Source organism: Mycteria americana, chromosome 6 (assembly GCF_035582795.1).
Source record: "Mycteria americana isolate JAX WOST 10 ecotype Jacksonville Zoo and Gardens chromosome 6, USCA_MyAme_1.0, whole genome shotgun sequence".
NCBI classification, from domain to species: Eukaryota; Metazoa; Chordata; class Aves; order Ciconiiformes; family Ciconiidae; genus Mycteria; species Mycteria americana.
Window position 1 is genome coordinate 64,454,731 of NC_134370.1, and position 12,560 is coordinate 64,467,290.

Here is a 12,560-nt window from a genome sequence, read left to right on the forward strand (position 1 = left end):
ATCTGGGTTTCCCCAGACATGCTTCCTTCTAGAAACTATGAGTGGAATCTGAGACACTGCCTGTTTGGCTGGGATTTCCATCAGGGTGGTCAGAGGAACAGCCTGCCAAGTACCCGGGGAGGCTGGAGAGGTGGCCACAGAGCATGCACAGAGCCGGTCTTTGGTGCACGCGTAGACGATACGAGGCACAGGAGACATGCCGGACCTGCTGAACACACGCTGTGGGAACGACCTGGGCATGTCCAGGAAATCCAAAGCATTCCCAACATGACGGGCTGTCTTGCAGGGGCACGAGGCAAGCAGCCGTCCCGGACTCCGTGCTGCTCCGTTTGGAGAGAGGCTTGTGGTGGTGGCAGAGCTGGCTTGGGGGAGGTGGGAAGCAGACTGCAGACATCGAGCCTGTGTCGAGGTGCTGCAGATCAGCACTGTGCCCTAAACCAGTTGCAAACATCTTGGCTTCTCTGTCCAGTGGGATGCTCTAAAGTGATGCTAGATCTTGTCCAGAAAGTAGCCAGATGCTGTTAGCTGGAGACCACCATACCCCTCTTCTGAGGTGAGCACCGAGCGATTTCGCAGCTGCGCAGCTATCCAGAAAGGGGGTGCACAAGGCCATCTGCTAGGGGCCACCTGTTTTGGAAGGTCGGAGTTGATGCATTACAATGTGCTCTAGTAATACGGAGCTGCAGGCGCTGATTTTTCCCGGAACCGCGTGGGATCTGGGCTGGTTTGGGTACCTCCCAACAGTCCTTTGAACTGTCAAGTCAGTGGCTAAAAGGATGGGGTTGTGTATGCTACAGAATTCGGGTAGGAAGACCCTCAATGCTGAGTGACTCCCTAAAATACTGGCCTGGTTAAAAAATGAAAAGAATCCAAATTTGATTTGAAAACTGAGTGATAACAACTGTCTTTCGTGTTCAGCCTGGAAGCTTTGAAGAGAACGGGATGCTTTGTTTTTAAAAGAAATTGTAATGCGGATAATAAACTTTGTCTGCTTTTTTTTGTGTGTGAACTAACATCAAATACCTCTTCCTCCTCTGAGGAAGGAGGGGGGGGGGAGGGAAAATCCTTGGTCCTGAAGCAGCAAGTACATCACATCAAACATGACTATGTTAAATACTAAAATGTTCAAAGTACAACCGAGATAGATAAAGGCTTTGATGGGAAGTGGATATTTCCCAGGGACATTACAAGCAATAATCCAGATGTTATGGTGTAATGCAACGAGTGTCCATGGATAGATGGGGAGCTCAAGCCAAGCAGCGCCTGCTGTAGGCCTTAGCCCTCCACTCCCATGCTGTTACGCCATATGGAAGCAATCTCCAGGCCCCTTTAATAGCCAGCTTTGGATTCCATTTTCACAGGGCTCATAGAGCTAAGTGGAGCTGTTTTATGGACAAGTTAGATAGAAGCCTTTCCAAGATAAACATCCAATTCGAAATTAGGACATACCAAGCTGCAAAATTATTTTAGGGCATATTTCATGGAAGCACTGCCATTTTTCTAAGGCGATTGCCAGACTGTAGAATGCCCTTTGATCCCTTGTGGACATTACTCCCTTTTTTATAAAAAGGATTTTGAAATAGTTCAGTGTTTAGGGAGGAATATATCTGCCGGGACTTTGAAGTATGTCCATGGGAACAGTCGTGCTTTAGCTTTTTGGCCTAAAAGACGAACTTTTTAAAAAAAAAATAAAATAAAAAAGAAATTACATTGCAGCTGGATTTATGAATCAAAATCTCGTTTTCTTTTTAAAGGTAGGAATTTTTAATCAGTGTGCCAGGAAAGCCAAATGGGGTGTTTAAATAGAAGTATATTAATATGCTTGTGGGATTCAAAGAGTTGGGTATTTTAACCAGTAAAAAGCGAGTTAAAAATTTGTGAGTTCACCACCCGTGATTTAAGAATTTTGTTGCTGGGTAATTGATCCATAAAAAGTAATCTTCAGACATCAGGTGCTTTTGCAATCGTTTTATTTAGCAACAACATTTCTTACTTGCTTTTAAAGCTAACACGTCCTGTTTTAAAGTGACTTGTGAAATCTTCTCCTCCGTCTTGCTCCCACCTGTATATGACATGATTGAAGCTCTGAAGTGTGGCGAGTTAAAAGTTGCTTCACGAGAATAAAATATGGCAGGATTTTTACTGCGGGAAGAAAAGTATAGCCTTGAGTTTTAATGTTTCCAGCTCACTCCCCCCAAATAAAGGCCTATTTAATCATCCTCTGTCCAATAAAATATTGCCAGTTAGCAAACTGTTAGCGCAGCCGTGCTATGTGGGATGAAGCTGCGAAGGTAACAAATGTGGCTACCAGGTAACCATAACTCCAGATAAAGAGCCCGGTGGTGTCAGTGTTTTTTCAGCAGGCATCAGTATTTTTGATTCGTGAGCTTGGTTTCTGGAAGCAGGAGCTGCAAAGGCAGCAGGCGAAGAGCTAACGCGGACGACGGGCGGTTGAGTGATTGAGGAGATGGAAGATGCGTGCTCAGCCTTTCACCTGGCCATAGGCTTTATGGTTGTGGGCTGTCTCCCCAGAAAGGACAGACCCGCGTTTTATGGAAGTAGCTTCAGACATTCAAGCGTTTACTTTAGTTTCTCCCCTCTTCCGCCTCTCCTCCCTGTCCCTCTCCCGTGTCTTTCCCTGAGCCAAGGTGACAGATTGCTCTCAGCACTCAAGGTCTGCTCTTGCCAAAGCTCAGCCAGGTTAGCTGAAGTCAGCTTCTCCGGTGGTTTAAGCTAACCCTGCCAATTTTGCTCTGATGCTGAGCATCGTCCCTTCACGGGGCCAGCCATAGTACCGGACGGGCAGAAAATCCATAGCACGCTTTCTGCCCTCCATTCCTCCTTACTCCTAGGGGATCGTGGTACCTCTCTCACTTCTGGCGCTTTCATATCGCAGTCAGTTTGAGCATAAAAATGTGGGCTTGGCTGCATAAATGTTTCATGTCACTGACTTGCTTTTCAGTCGAGTTTCTTGCGGAGCGTGCGACTCTCCGACTCGTTGCGCAAGAACCAGTTGTGGAACGGGCTGGTCACCATCACGCTCTTGGAGGGGAAGAACATCCCCGGAGGGGGCTTGGCAGAGATTTTTATTCTCCTCAAACTGGGAGATCAAAGATACAAGAGTAAAGTAAGTATTAAGGATTTCCCTAAGTTTGCTGAAGCCAATACGATACTTGGTGTTTCTCTTACCGGTGTTGCTAACTCAGATGGAACTATTCTTGAATCTCTTTTATATAAGTGAGATCAAAACCAGGAGGCCAGATCAGGCACATTAACATTTTACTAATATGTTTTACATGCCAATATGGAAATAGGAAGTTAGGAGCATTGTGTGTATCTGTTTTTGTGCATTTAACATACTCCTCATATTGATGGATGTTTGACACTAATATGAAATGAAATAAAGCTACGTGCATCACACGTGTTTTGTTCTCTGCCAATACAGAAGTCAGGTTTGCAAGGTTAGGTATGCTGGAAAAGCAGACCTGAAATGGTTCCCAGTGCAGGGGAATTTTTTTTTTTTTAAAGCACCTTTCTTGAAAAATATGTTACATGTAGCAGAACCTCCCCCCCTCCCCCCCCAAACACACAGAATGTTCCATGGTTTTGATTTGAATTTTTATTCTTCTAGGCTGTGTTTACTTGTATCCAGTACCGTTTCATGGGAATCTAAGAAAGGCACGGGGTTCCCAAATATATACGTTTCATCTCCGAAGTCTAATAAGGAGAGGGGCTATAATTAAAATAATATTCTGTTGAGAAAGCAAGAGAAAGCATGTCATGAACTGGAAGTGCGGAGGGAGGAGGAGGAGGAGGAGGAAACAAACCCCTTCCTGTACAAAATGTACGGAGCAAGTTCACAGAACATAACGTTCAGATGTAGGCACATCTGAAACCTGCACTCTGTCCCCCACATCGGACCTCAAACCAAGGTCATGATATAATGTTTTTATTTAGAAAAGCAGCTTTGAAAAATAACAAATGGGTTAGTTATTTTAGAATAGATATAAGTTATTCCCGTTAAGATCCCTTTTTATGTTTCTCTTTAATGGTCCGTAGTCTGTCATGAATCTGCAAGACTGCACTGTTTGCAGTCACAGAAAATTAAAAGGTTTAGAATGGGGAGTCAAGTGCAACGTTGTCTGCAGTGAGTTAATTGCTTAGTATTTCTGTCCGGGGTCCAGCAAAAGTTGGGGACTGCTACCTTTACACCCTAAAAAGACTTCAAATTGGCAATACTTCACTTTCTTTCCTGGAGTTTATTCAACTTATGAAGTATCATCTCTCACGGTCTAGAAAAGCAGACAAAGTGGGAGAAATCTCAGTCATGGTCCAGCTAATCCTATCTCCTGTTCTCTCAGTGGCCGTGCTGATATTGATGGTGGGTAGTGTAGTGTGATATGAATTGCAAGTGATTTAAGTCCCGATCCGGCGAATACTCAGAGTAACCTGAACACACGAACAATCTCACTGAACTCAGAGGGACAATTTACAGATATCAAATTAACTGGATATTAATAATTTCAAGGCTGCTCCTTCTTTGTCTATATCTTAACACAGAAGGGTAAAAAATACTGGTTTGGGTTCCTGAATTCATTCAAACCTGTTTTCAGGTGGTTGTCCTCAAAAGGTTTATTCTTGATTTCTTCCAGTGTGCGAGGTTGAGTGACAACCACGGTCCACTGAAAGTGGAGCTGGTGGATCCACCTTGCATTTCAGAATTTCTCCATCCATTCATTCACGTCACGCTTGCATATTTATTGTTATTGGGAGAGAGGAAAGAGATTTTTTTAAGAAAGATGACGCTCTGCATGATGGGCTGGGGAGCTTTGGTTGTAATGACCTTAGTACTTGATGCCCTAACATCTGGCCTTGTTCTTGTAGAAGAATTGATATGTGCTTTACTGTGGAAATAAGTACCGTTTAAGAAAAGTAAATACTATAACTGCATGTTTTCTAGACACTGTGTAAGAGTGCAAATCCTCAATGGAGGGAACAGTTTGATTTTCACTACTTCTCTGACAGGAAGGATATGTTGGACATTGAGGTCCGGAGAAAGGATAACAAAAAGCATGAGGAGCTTTTGGGAACGTAAGTTGTTTTGGTTTTTGTGGGGTTTTTTTTGGGAGGGTAAGTACAAAAGATGATGTGGTGGTTTGTTTTTTTTTTTTTTTTAAATTGATCAATTTATTTTCATTGCCAGCATCATACCGTATGTTTCTCTCCGTATTCCAGTCGTGTCCAGATGCCTCTGTAAGAGTATGTTTATTAAAACCTATTACTGGGTAACTGATTAATCGCGACTTGAATGTGGAGACACCCAAACTGACTCCGCACGTGCTGACTGTAAAATCCAAAACGCCGTGGGAGCTCAGTGGCAGCCGTTTCTGGGAGAGCTGGTGGCAGCGAGCAGGCAGTATTTGTCCGCATTTGCATGGTGATATTGCTCCAGACCCCTTGTGCTCTGCAGGGCTGATTCGCTGCTTCAGGCTGGCAGCAGCTCAGGGATCTTTGTGCTCCTTTTGAGAGTGGCACTGGTGTCCCTTTTCTCTGTTTGCGCCTTGGTGGCGTGTTCTTGTAGCCTTGTTTACATATAGGTCCTGTTGCCTGGGTTTGCTTTATTTGCAGCCCTTCCCCATTGCCACAAAGGACTGACCTCTGTGGGTTTGGTGCCCCATGCTATTGCACAAGCTCATGTTGTTTAAAGCATCATTTTCAGCGGCAGCCTCACAGGTGATTTACCCATCTCCTGACCAACACTGGATTTCGTCCCACTGCATTATTCCGTTATAGCTTCAAATTCTCAAGTAATGATCTTACGGCACGTTAGCAGACGAGACTTTTTGTGGGATAGCAGTCAACCTTTTATTTTAATTTTTTAATGGGAATAGAATAGGGTTCCTACTCTTATGTCCTGCTCTTTCCCTTCCACTCTAACTCCATCTTATTTTGTACAGTATTAGTACAGTCTTGGTTTCCTAGTAGTAACGATCTTCTTCCTTCTTTTGGCTTGCAGCATCGTCATCTAGACCCATCTCCCCAAACTGCGTCTGCTCGGTTGCCTACATGCAGCAGCACCAAGGACCCTTTAATTTACTGGAGCCCCTCTTGGGTCTGCCCGTGCTTATCTGCTTGCAGGATCAGTGCCACAACCTCTAAATTCTTAGGGGCAGGGATCCTGTCTGCAGTTGTTTGCTGTTCTCACCTGGCGAGGGTTTCACAACTTGCTGACTAAATAACAGTAACTCGTAAGAACGTTCTCTGCAAGCATTCAAATAGTTTGAAACTATTCACTGAAAAGAACAATGCCCTTTGGCTCTACAAATGTTTGTGGTTTTGCAGAGCAGGAAATGCTTTCTGGCTGAATGCTATTGCTCATCACATGGAGAAGTGGCTGAAGATGAATCTGTTCCTTCCATTCTCACAGTTACTTTCATTACTTCTGATATTCAGCTTAGAGTTAAGAAATGTAGCAGTCTTTGCAGCTTGCCTCTGTTCAGTCTCCCTGATGCTGGAGCAATTCTTCCTTAGGTTTTTCCCCCCACTTTTTTTTTTTTCCTACTGGTTTCTGGCAGGTGGTGTTCAGTATGGAAAAAAATTATCAGCAAAATGCCTATTATATTATTAAAGATTTCAGCACTTGGAAAGCCTGCATGTGTTAGATTTACCTTCAAGTTATTTTTGCTGTCTATGTGGAGAGAAAATATTACTATTGTTACCTTAAGCACAGCAAATTGTCTAGCATCAAACCAGGAAAAAATTATACTAGATTTTAAAGAGCAATTGCAAAAATAGGTAAACACCAAATGTGTAATACCAAGCCTTGTTTGTACAGTGTAGAAACTTTTGACACCTGATAAATAATATTTTGTGAAGGGTTCAAGTGCAGTCTAATCTGGAAGAGGATTCTGTAGACAAAACAGCGTTATGAGGTGCCATGTTTATCGTCCCCATGACTTCCAAGTTGAGTTTTGAGATTTCTGGATTTCACAACATCATTGTAAGAAAGATTCTTTGGTAAAATGTGGGTTATATTAGGTCATTACACAGCAGTACAACCCAACTGCCCTCTAGTAATTTGCATGGTTTTAAGGAAAAGGCAAAATCTGTTGGATCTTAATTAATAATTCTGTGGTCAATTTGTGAATAGAGTTAGGATTCATTATGCTCCCTCAGGGCCGCGTAGGTTGAACCATGTTGATTAGACCCTTAAATATATATGTAATTTTTTAAATATTTAAATGAAGTTGAGGAGATGCACAAGGTGGAGTCATGTCTGATACTCCAGACTGCTGAACTTTTGTGGAATAAAGACTTCTGTTAATTCCTTTAGACCCAGGATTTCATGTAGGATGGATGCCTTAAGCCCCTGGAACATGGCTCTTCTCCCAGGCATAATTTGGTTTCAAGGTAAAATATTGTTCTTGAAATAGGACCTGAAGCGTCTGTGGAGACTATGGAACATGTAGGATAAGAAATGTGTTGGACCTCTGGTACTAAACACTAACACCTGGGGCCTCTGTCTGCTTCCGAATTAGTGAAGAAACATTTGGTGCGATTTCATGTGCCCCTTCTCCTATCACGAGATGAACCCTCACTGTCAGTGCGCATCGCAAGCTAAATTATTACATTCAGCCTACCTGCGTTGTCCTTAGATTTTCAGCTGGATCCAGTTTCTTTTCCTTGCTTAAAATACTGCAGCATAGAGTGGTTCAGCTGCCAGGGTCCAGCACTGAGGGGTGGCTGGTTTTGGTGCTGGATGAAATAATCCTTCTATTTAGTCTGCACAGAACTGTGAGTAACATTTATTGAGTGCTTCTGTGTCCTTTGGGATAAGAGGCATGCTATAAACAGGAGATGATGTTAATGTATATTAATAAACAAAGGTGTTAACGTGTGCAGAATTTGTCCAGGCAGAGTTAAATTGTTTATGCCAAGTTGTTAGAGACTGTTTCTGCATTAAGGGATATATTTTGAAAAAGAGATGCTGCAAAATGTTGGGTGTTTTTTCTTCACATATTTACCTCAAGAAAGAGGTTTTACAAAAACTGCTAGACTTAAGGCCATGAGCGATGAGTTTGGAGTGCATCCAATATCTTTATGATGAATGCCTCCAGGAAACACTGTCTTTGCAACAAGAAACAATCCTTATTTTAAAGGCCATGCTGTTGGGTTGGAGCAGTAAAATCTACTATGGCTGCGTCCAAACCTTTCATTTAAATTTCACCAAGCTATAGGAAGAATCAGACAACCAAAACTTATCTGTAGAATAAGTCAGAATAAGACCTTATTAATTGTCTCCCTGAGACCTGTGGCATTTGAAATTCCTTTCCAAATATTAATCATAGATGCATCTTACTGTATACTGTGATAATGATTCTGACCTCTTTCCTGAAGGGCTTTCAAGAATTCTGCAGGGGGAAAAATGGCAATGTTTTGTGCAGCTTTTTTCATATGTATTTATATATATTTAAGGATAGTTATCGTAATTTGATGAACTGTGGATTGAGTAATAAAATACAACACCATAATCACTGGTAAGAGGCTAAGCCCAGCACCTTTTACTGAAATTTTAACATTTGATTTCCTGATAAAGTTAAACAATTTAACCCCAAATTTACTATGTAGTGTTCTCAAGTAATATTTCCCTGAAAAATGAATAAAAAAAGGGGAAAAAAAAAAAGTTTGGCAGCTCAAGATGAGGGCTGTAAGTCAAAAGAACAGTCTTAAATGAAAACTAAAGCTGTGGTGTAATTCTCTACGGGACTAGAGGTCAGTATAGAGGTGTAGACCTAAATATTGATCAGGAGGAGGAAGGAAAGCATTTAATTAATTGTGGTTAAAAAAAAAGTGATACGTTTGAGTGCACAATGCACTCTTAACATACAGAACTGTATCCCCTATAGATCATGCATATAGCCATGTGTGTGAAAGATTATACCTGAATTTAATATGTAATGTAGCAAAAGATGACAACGAGCAGAGCTATCCTATTCTGAGGTAGGATTACTCTGTTGAGAATGTAACTCAGGAGATTATTTGCATCACCTAAAATACAAGTAATCTGAGAGTTTTGCCCTTTGCATTCACATCAGGCAACTTTTGAGCAGAGGTGGATTGCCTCCATTAGTTTTATTCTGTGCCCATCGCCGTAGTCTCTTACCACTTTCCTGTGAAATACTTATCTGTAATAAGGTCTTGCAGATAGAAAGCTGAGAAAGAAGGAAAGGCAAGAGTTTCAGGAGGATGGGGGAGGTAGTTTGGAAATCATTAGACTCGTTTTAATAGCGTAGAAGTGTTTGTGTGGAAACTGCTGAATTTATATGGTAAATTGAATGTCTAATTGTTTTACCAAGCTGCATTCTTTGCAGTCTGATCAATTATGTTGTATAACCTAAATGAAACAGATTGGCTTTTTTTTCTTAAGCCTTTTGCCATTCGCAAGTGCAAATGTGGATTTTCTTTTCAGTTCCTCAAAAGAAAATACAGAGGCATACCATCACCTTGAGTGAACACAGATGTTTTAAGGAAGTTAGTTTGCACGGAAATCAGACATGATTTGAGGAAGAAATGCTTATATTCCACCTCCTGCTGCTTTCCCCTCCACATGTGCATCCCTCCTACCCCCACGCCCTTACACTCGATCTTTTGTTTGACCTTTGGCTAATCAAATTCTTTTAATAAGAGAAACAATTCCAATTTGCCAAAACAAGCGAGAATTCTATTTAACTTTGCCTTTGAGATACCAGAGATTTCTGAGGTTATCTATTGGTGGGAGATGCACTGCTGTCTGAAGGAGTTGTCTTTTCTCTCTTACCCCGTGGAAAGTTCTTAACATAAAAAAGCAAATGCAGCTTTTCCCAGTTGTGGACTGTGTTGAGTGGCTGGTATATGAAATGCTGAGGTGGGAGATGTGGCCTGTATTGCCAGCTGAACCACAGACCAGCTGGGTGACCCTGAGGTTTCCCCTCTCCTTGCTTCAGTTTCTTCATCCGTTAAAAACAAAAAAACAAACAAAGCCCAAGATAACGATACCTTCCCCCTTTTGCACTGATACCTAAAGTATCAGTAAAACTGCTGCGGTCTGAGAAGTGACTGTGTTAATGCAGCCAAGGTGATGTTGACCTCCAGTGTGGAAGTGATAAGGGCTTTTTCTCAAATGCTTGCCTTTTTTGTGGTGGTTTTGTTTTCCTTTCTGCTGTATCTTCTCTTGTCATATCTTTCTGAAGAGTCTAGGCATAGCAATGAGCTTTAAACGCAACCTCTCACACTTGGAAATTGTGTTGAGAGGCAGCCTACGCGCCAAACTGTTGGTACTCTTCCTGGCTTATTTTCTTTCTCTTTCAAAGCACTTGAAAGCAGTTAATAAGAGTAAACTTGCAACCTGTTGTACATTCAGTGTGGTGAATAGCAAAGAGCACATTAAGGCAAAGTCATCCCCATTGATTCTGGTCAGAAGAAGCTTACACAAAGAGCTGTGTTTTAATGCACGGAGCTACTGGATGACTTACAAACTCATCAGAGCAATGACTTTTACTTCATAACATAGTTTGTTGGGTTTGCAGGCTGAAATGTTTTGGGATTTTTTTTTTTTCACCCCCCTTAGCATTCGCAGAGAATAGGCTGTTAAGAAGTGGAAAGCATGCAATTTATAGCAGATGGGTATAAACCGCTCCAGCTCTACTACTGGAATGGGATCAATCAGGAACACTACATGCACCATTTACCCAGAAGAAACCCACCTGGGGAAACCCTGTGGAATTTTAGCCTATTAAGACAACACCTTAACAAGTTTAGTTTAAATAAAAACTTGTCGGCAGGCATTAAGCGGAGCAAAAGCTCTCGCTCTCCATCATCCGCTCGCCATCCCTTTGAGAAATGTGACTCCCCTTGCACTGTGGCAACAAAGCTTCTCCTTCCTTAATTTTTTTTTTTTTCTCCTTTTTCATCTGGAACTTTTGTTCAGCCTGTTCTTAAAAGCCAAACCCCACGGAGGTTCAAAAAAGTTCCACTCCATTTACTGGACTTCTAAATAGAAGGCATTTAGCCGAGCCGAGTGATTAGGCTTTCTGTTGCATTTAACCGCTCCCTTCACATATAACTGGCCGTCTAGTGATCCCTCTCTGCCTCAGCCCATACTCATCTTTTATTATTGTCTCTTTATGAATGTCTCTCTTTTTTTCCTCCTTATTTTTCTTTTTTTGGGGGAAGTATCAGGTTAATGATACATATTATGTGCAGGGGTTGGGGGGAACTTTTAAGACAATCCTTCCCTTTGGGAAATATAACAGTACTCTGAAAGTGTAGCTCTAGTAAGGCTTGTAAAAGAGATTGGGGCATACAGTATAATGTAGCATAAAATGGAGTATGTGACTTTAAAGAAACTAATCTATTTTAGGCTAATGTTTTAAATTTTGCGTTTGCCCCTTTTCTTTTCCCCCAGGTGAAATAAAATTGTGTTTCAAATCCATTACAAAGCACTAGGGGATTTTAGAGGGGAAGTGAGGCAGGCCAGAGTTAAGCTTTCCTACTGTACTTGCAGCCCAAACCTTTTACCTCTGCTTACCAGTAGGTGAACCAGAAAGCAAAACCGACGGTAAGTGCAATAGAAACTAGCTAATTGGTTTCCCATGTTTAATTTTGAGATGCCTTTTTTTGCATTCTTTCCATCCTGAACAGGCGGTAAGTTTTGGTGCCTGCTTGCTACTGAAATCAATATAAATGTTGCTTTATTTTTTTTTTTTTCCCCCAGCTCCTTTTTCTTATTAACCCTTGGCAATGTCGTTCTAGGTGCCAAGTTGACATTACTGCCCTGCCGATGAAGCAGACCAATTGCTTAGAGCTGCCTCTGGAAAAACATCCGGGGTCCCTGCTAATGTTGATTGCTGTTGCCCCGTGTACAGGAGTGTCTATCTCCGATCTGTGTGTCTGCCCTTTGGGAGACCCCAGTGAAAGGCAACAGATTTCACAGCGCTATGTGAGTTTGCATTTTTTTTTTTCCTCCTTTAGTTATGAAAGTAGTCAAAATTGCAGGACAAAAAAAATTGTCCACTCATAATAACATGTCTCCTACGAGAGAAAACTATTACACGGAGTAGTTATTATGTTTAGAATGACAAGGAGATTGGCAGGGCAGATAGGCCCAAGCAATTTGGCTGCTTGTATTTGTTGAGTTTTAAACTAATGCTTTTCTTTGCAAACTTGAATTGTATTAAGAGATTATCACGGAGAATGAGACGCACTGAATATCACGGAGAGATCATAGTATACTTAGCTTTCTTTCCTCCTTTGGGGAGGATAAGTTCTGGACTTTCAAATGTTGGAAGATAAAGCCATATGATGGCTTCCACACCTCAGTCCTCAAAAGTTGGCAAGAAGAAATAAGCATGTATCTCTCTAAAATGGGCTGCGAGACTGAGACCTGAGGAATTTGAACACCACAAGTCAAAGTTGCTTTTGAGGACAGATTCCTCACTCCCGATTGAGTGTGCTGCCTTCCTGACCCATGCTGCTGCTTCAAGCCTACCTGTGTCCCATTTTCTGCTTTAATTGGCAGATGA

The 12,560-nt window shown here is 41.8% G+C and overlaps 1 protein-coding gene across 5 annotated transcripts in view; it reads left to right on the plus strand.

The window, feature by feature from the left end:
* Positions 1 to 12,560, plus strand: part of MCTP2 (multiple C2 and transmembrane domain containing 2) — a 127,388-nt gene that overhangs the window by 48,509 nt on the left and 66,319 nt on the right. For 4 of the 5 annotated variants that reach the window (XM_075506271.1, XM_075506272.1, XM_075506270.1 and 1 more), the window contains 3 exons: positions 2,963 to 3,127; positions 4,961 to 5,091; positions 11,791 to 11,977. In XM_075506271.1, the coding sequence (XP_075362386.1) occupies positions 2,963 to 3,127; positions 4,961 to 5,091; positions 11,791 to 11,977 (483 nt within the window). Of the gene's footprint in view, positions 1 to 2,962; positions 3,128 to 4,960; positions 5,092 to 11,790; positions 11,978 to 12,560 lie in introns of those variants that run through there. The other variant, XM_075506275.1, reaches the window with a different exon arrangement.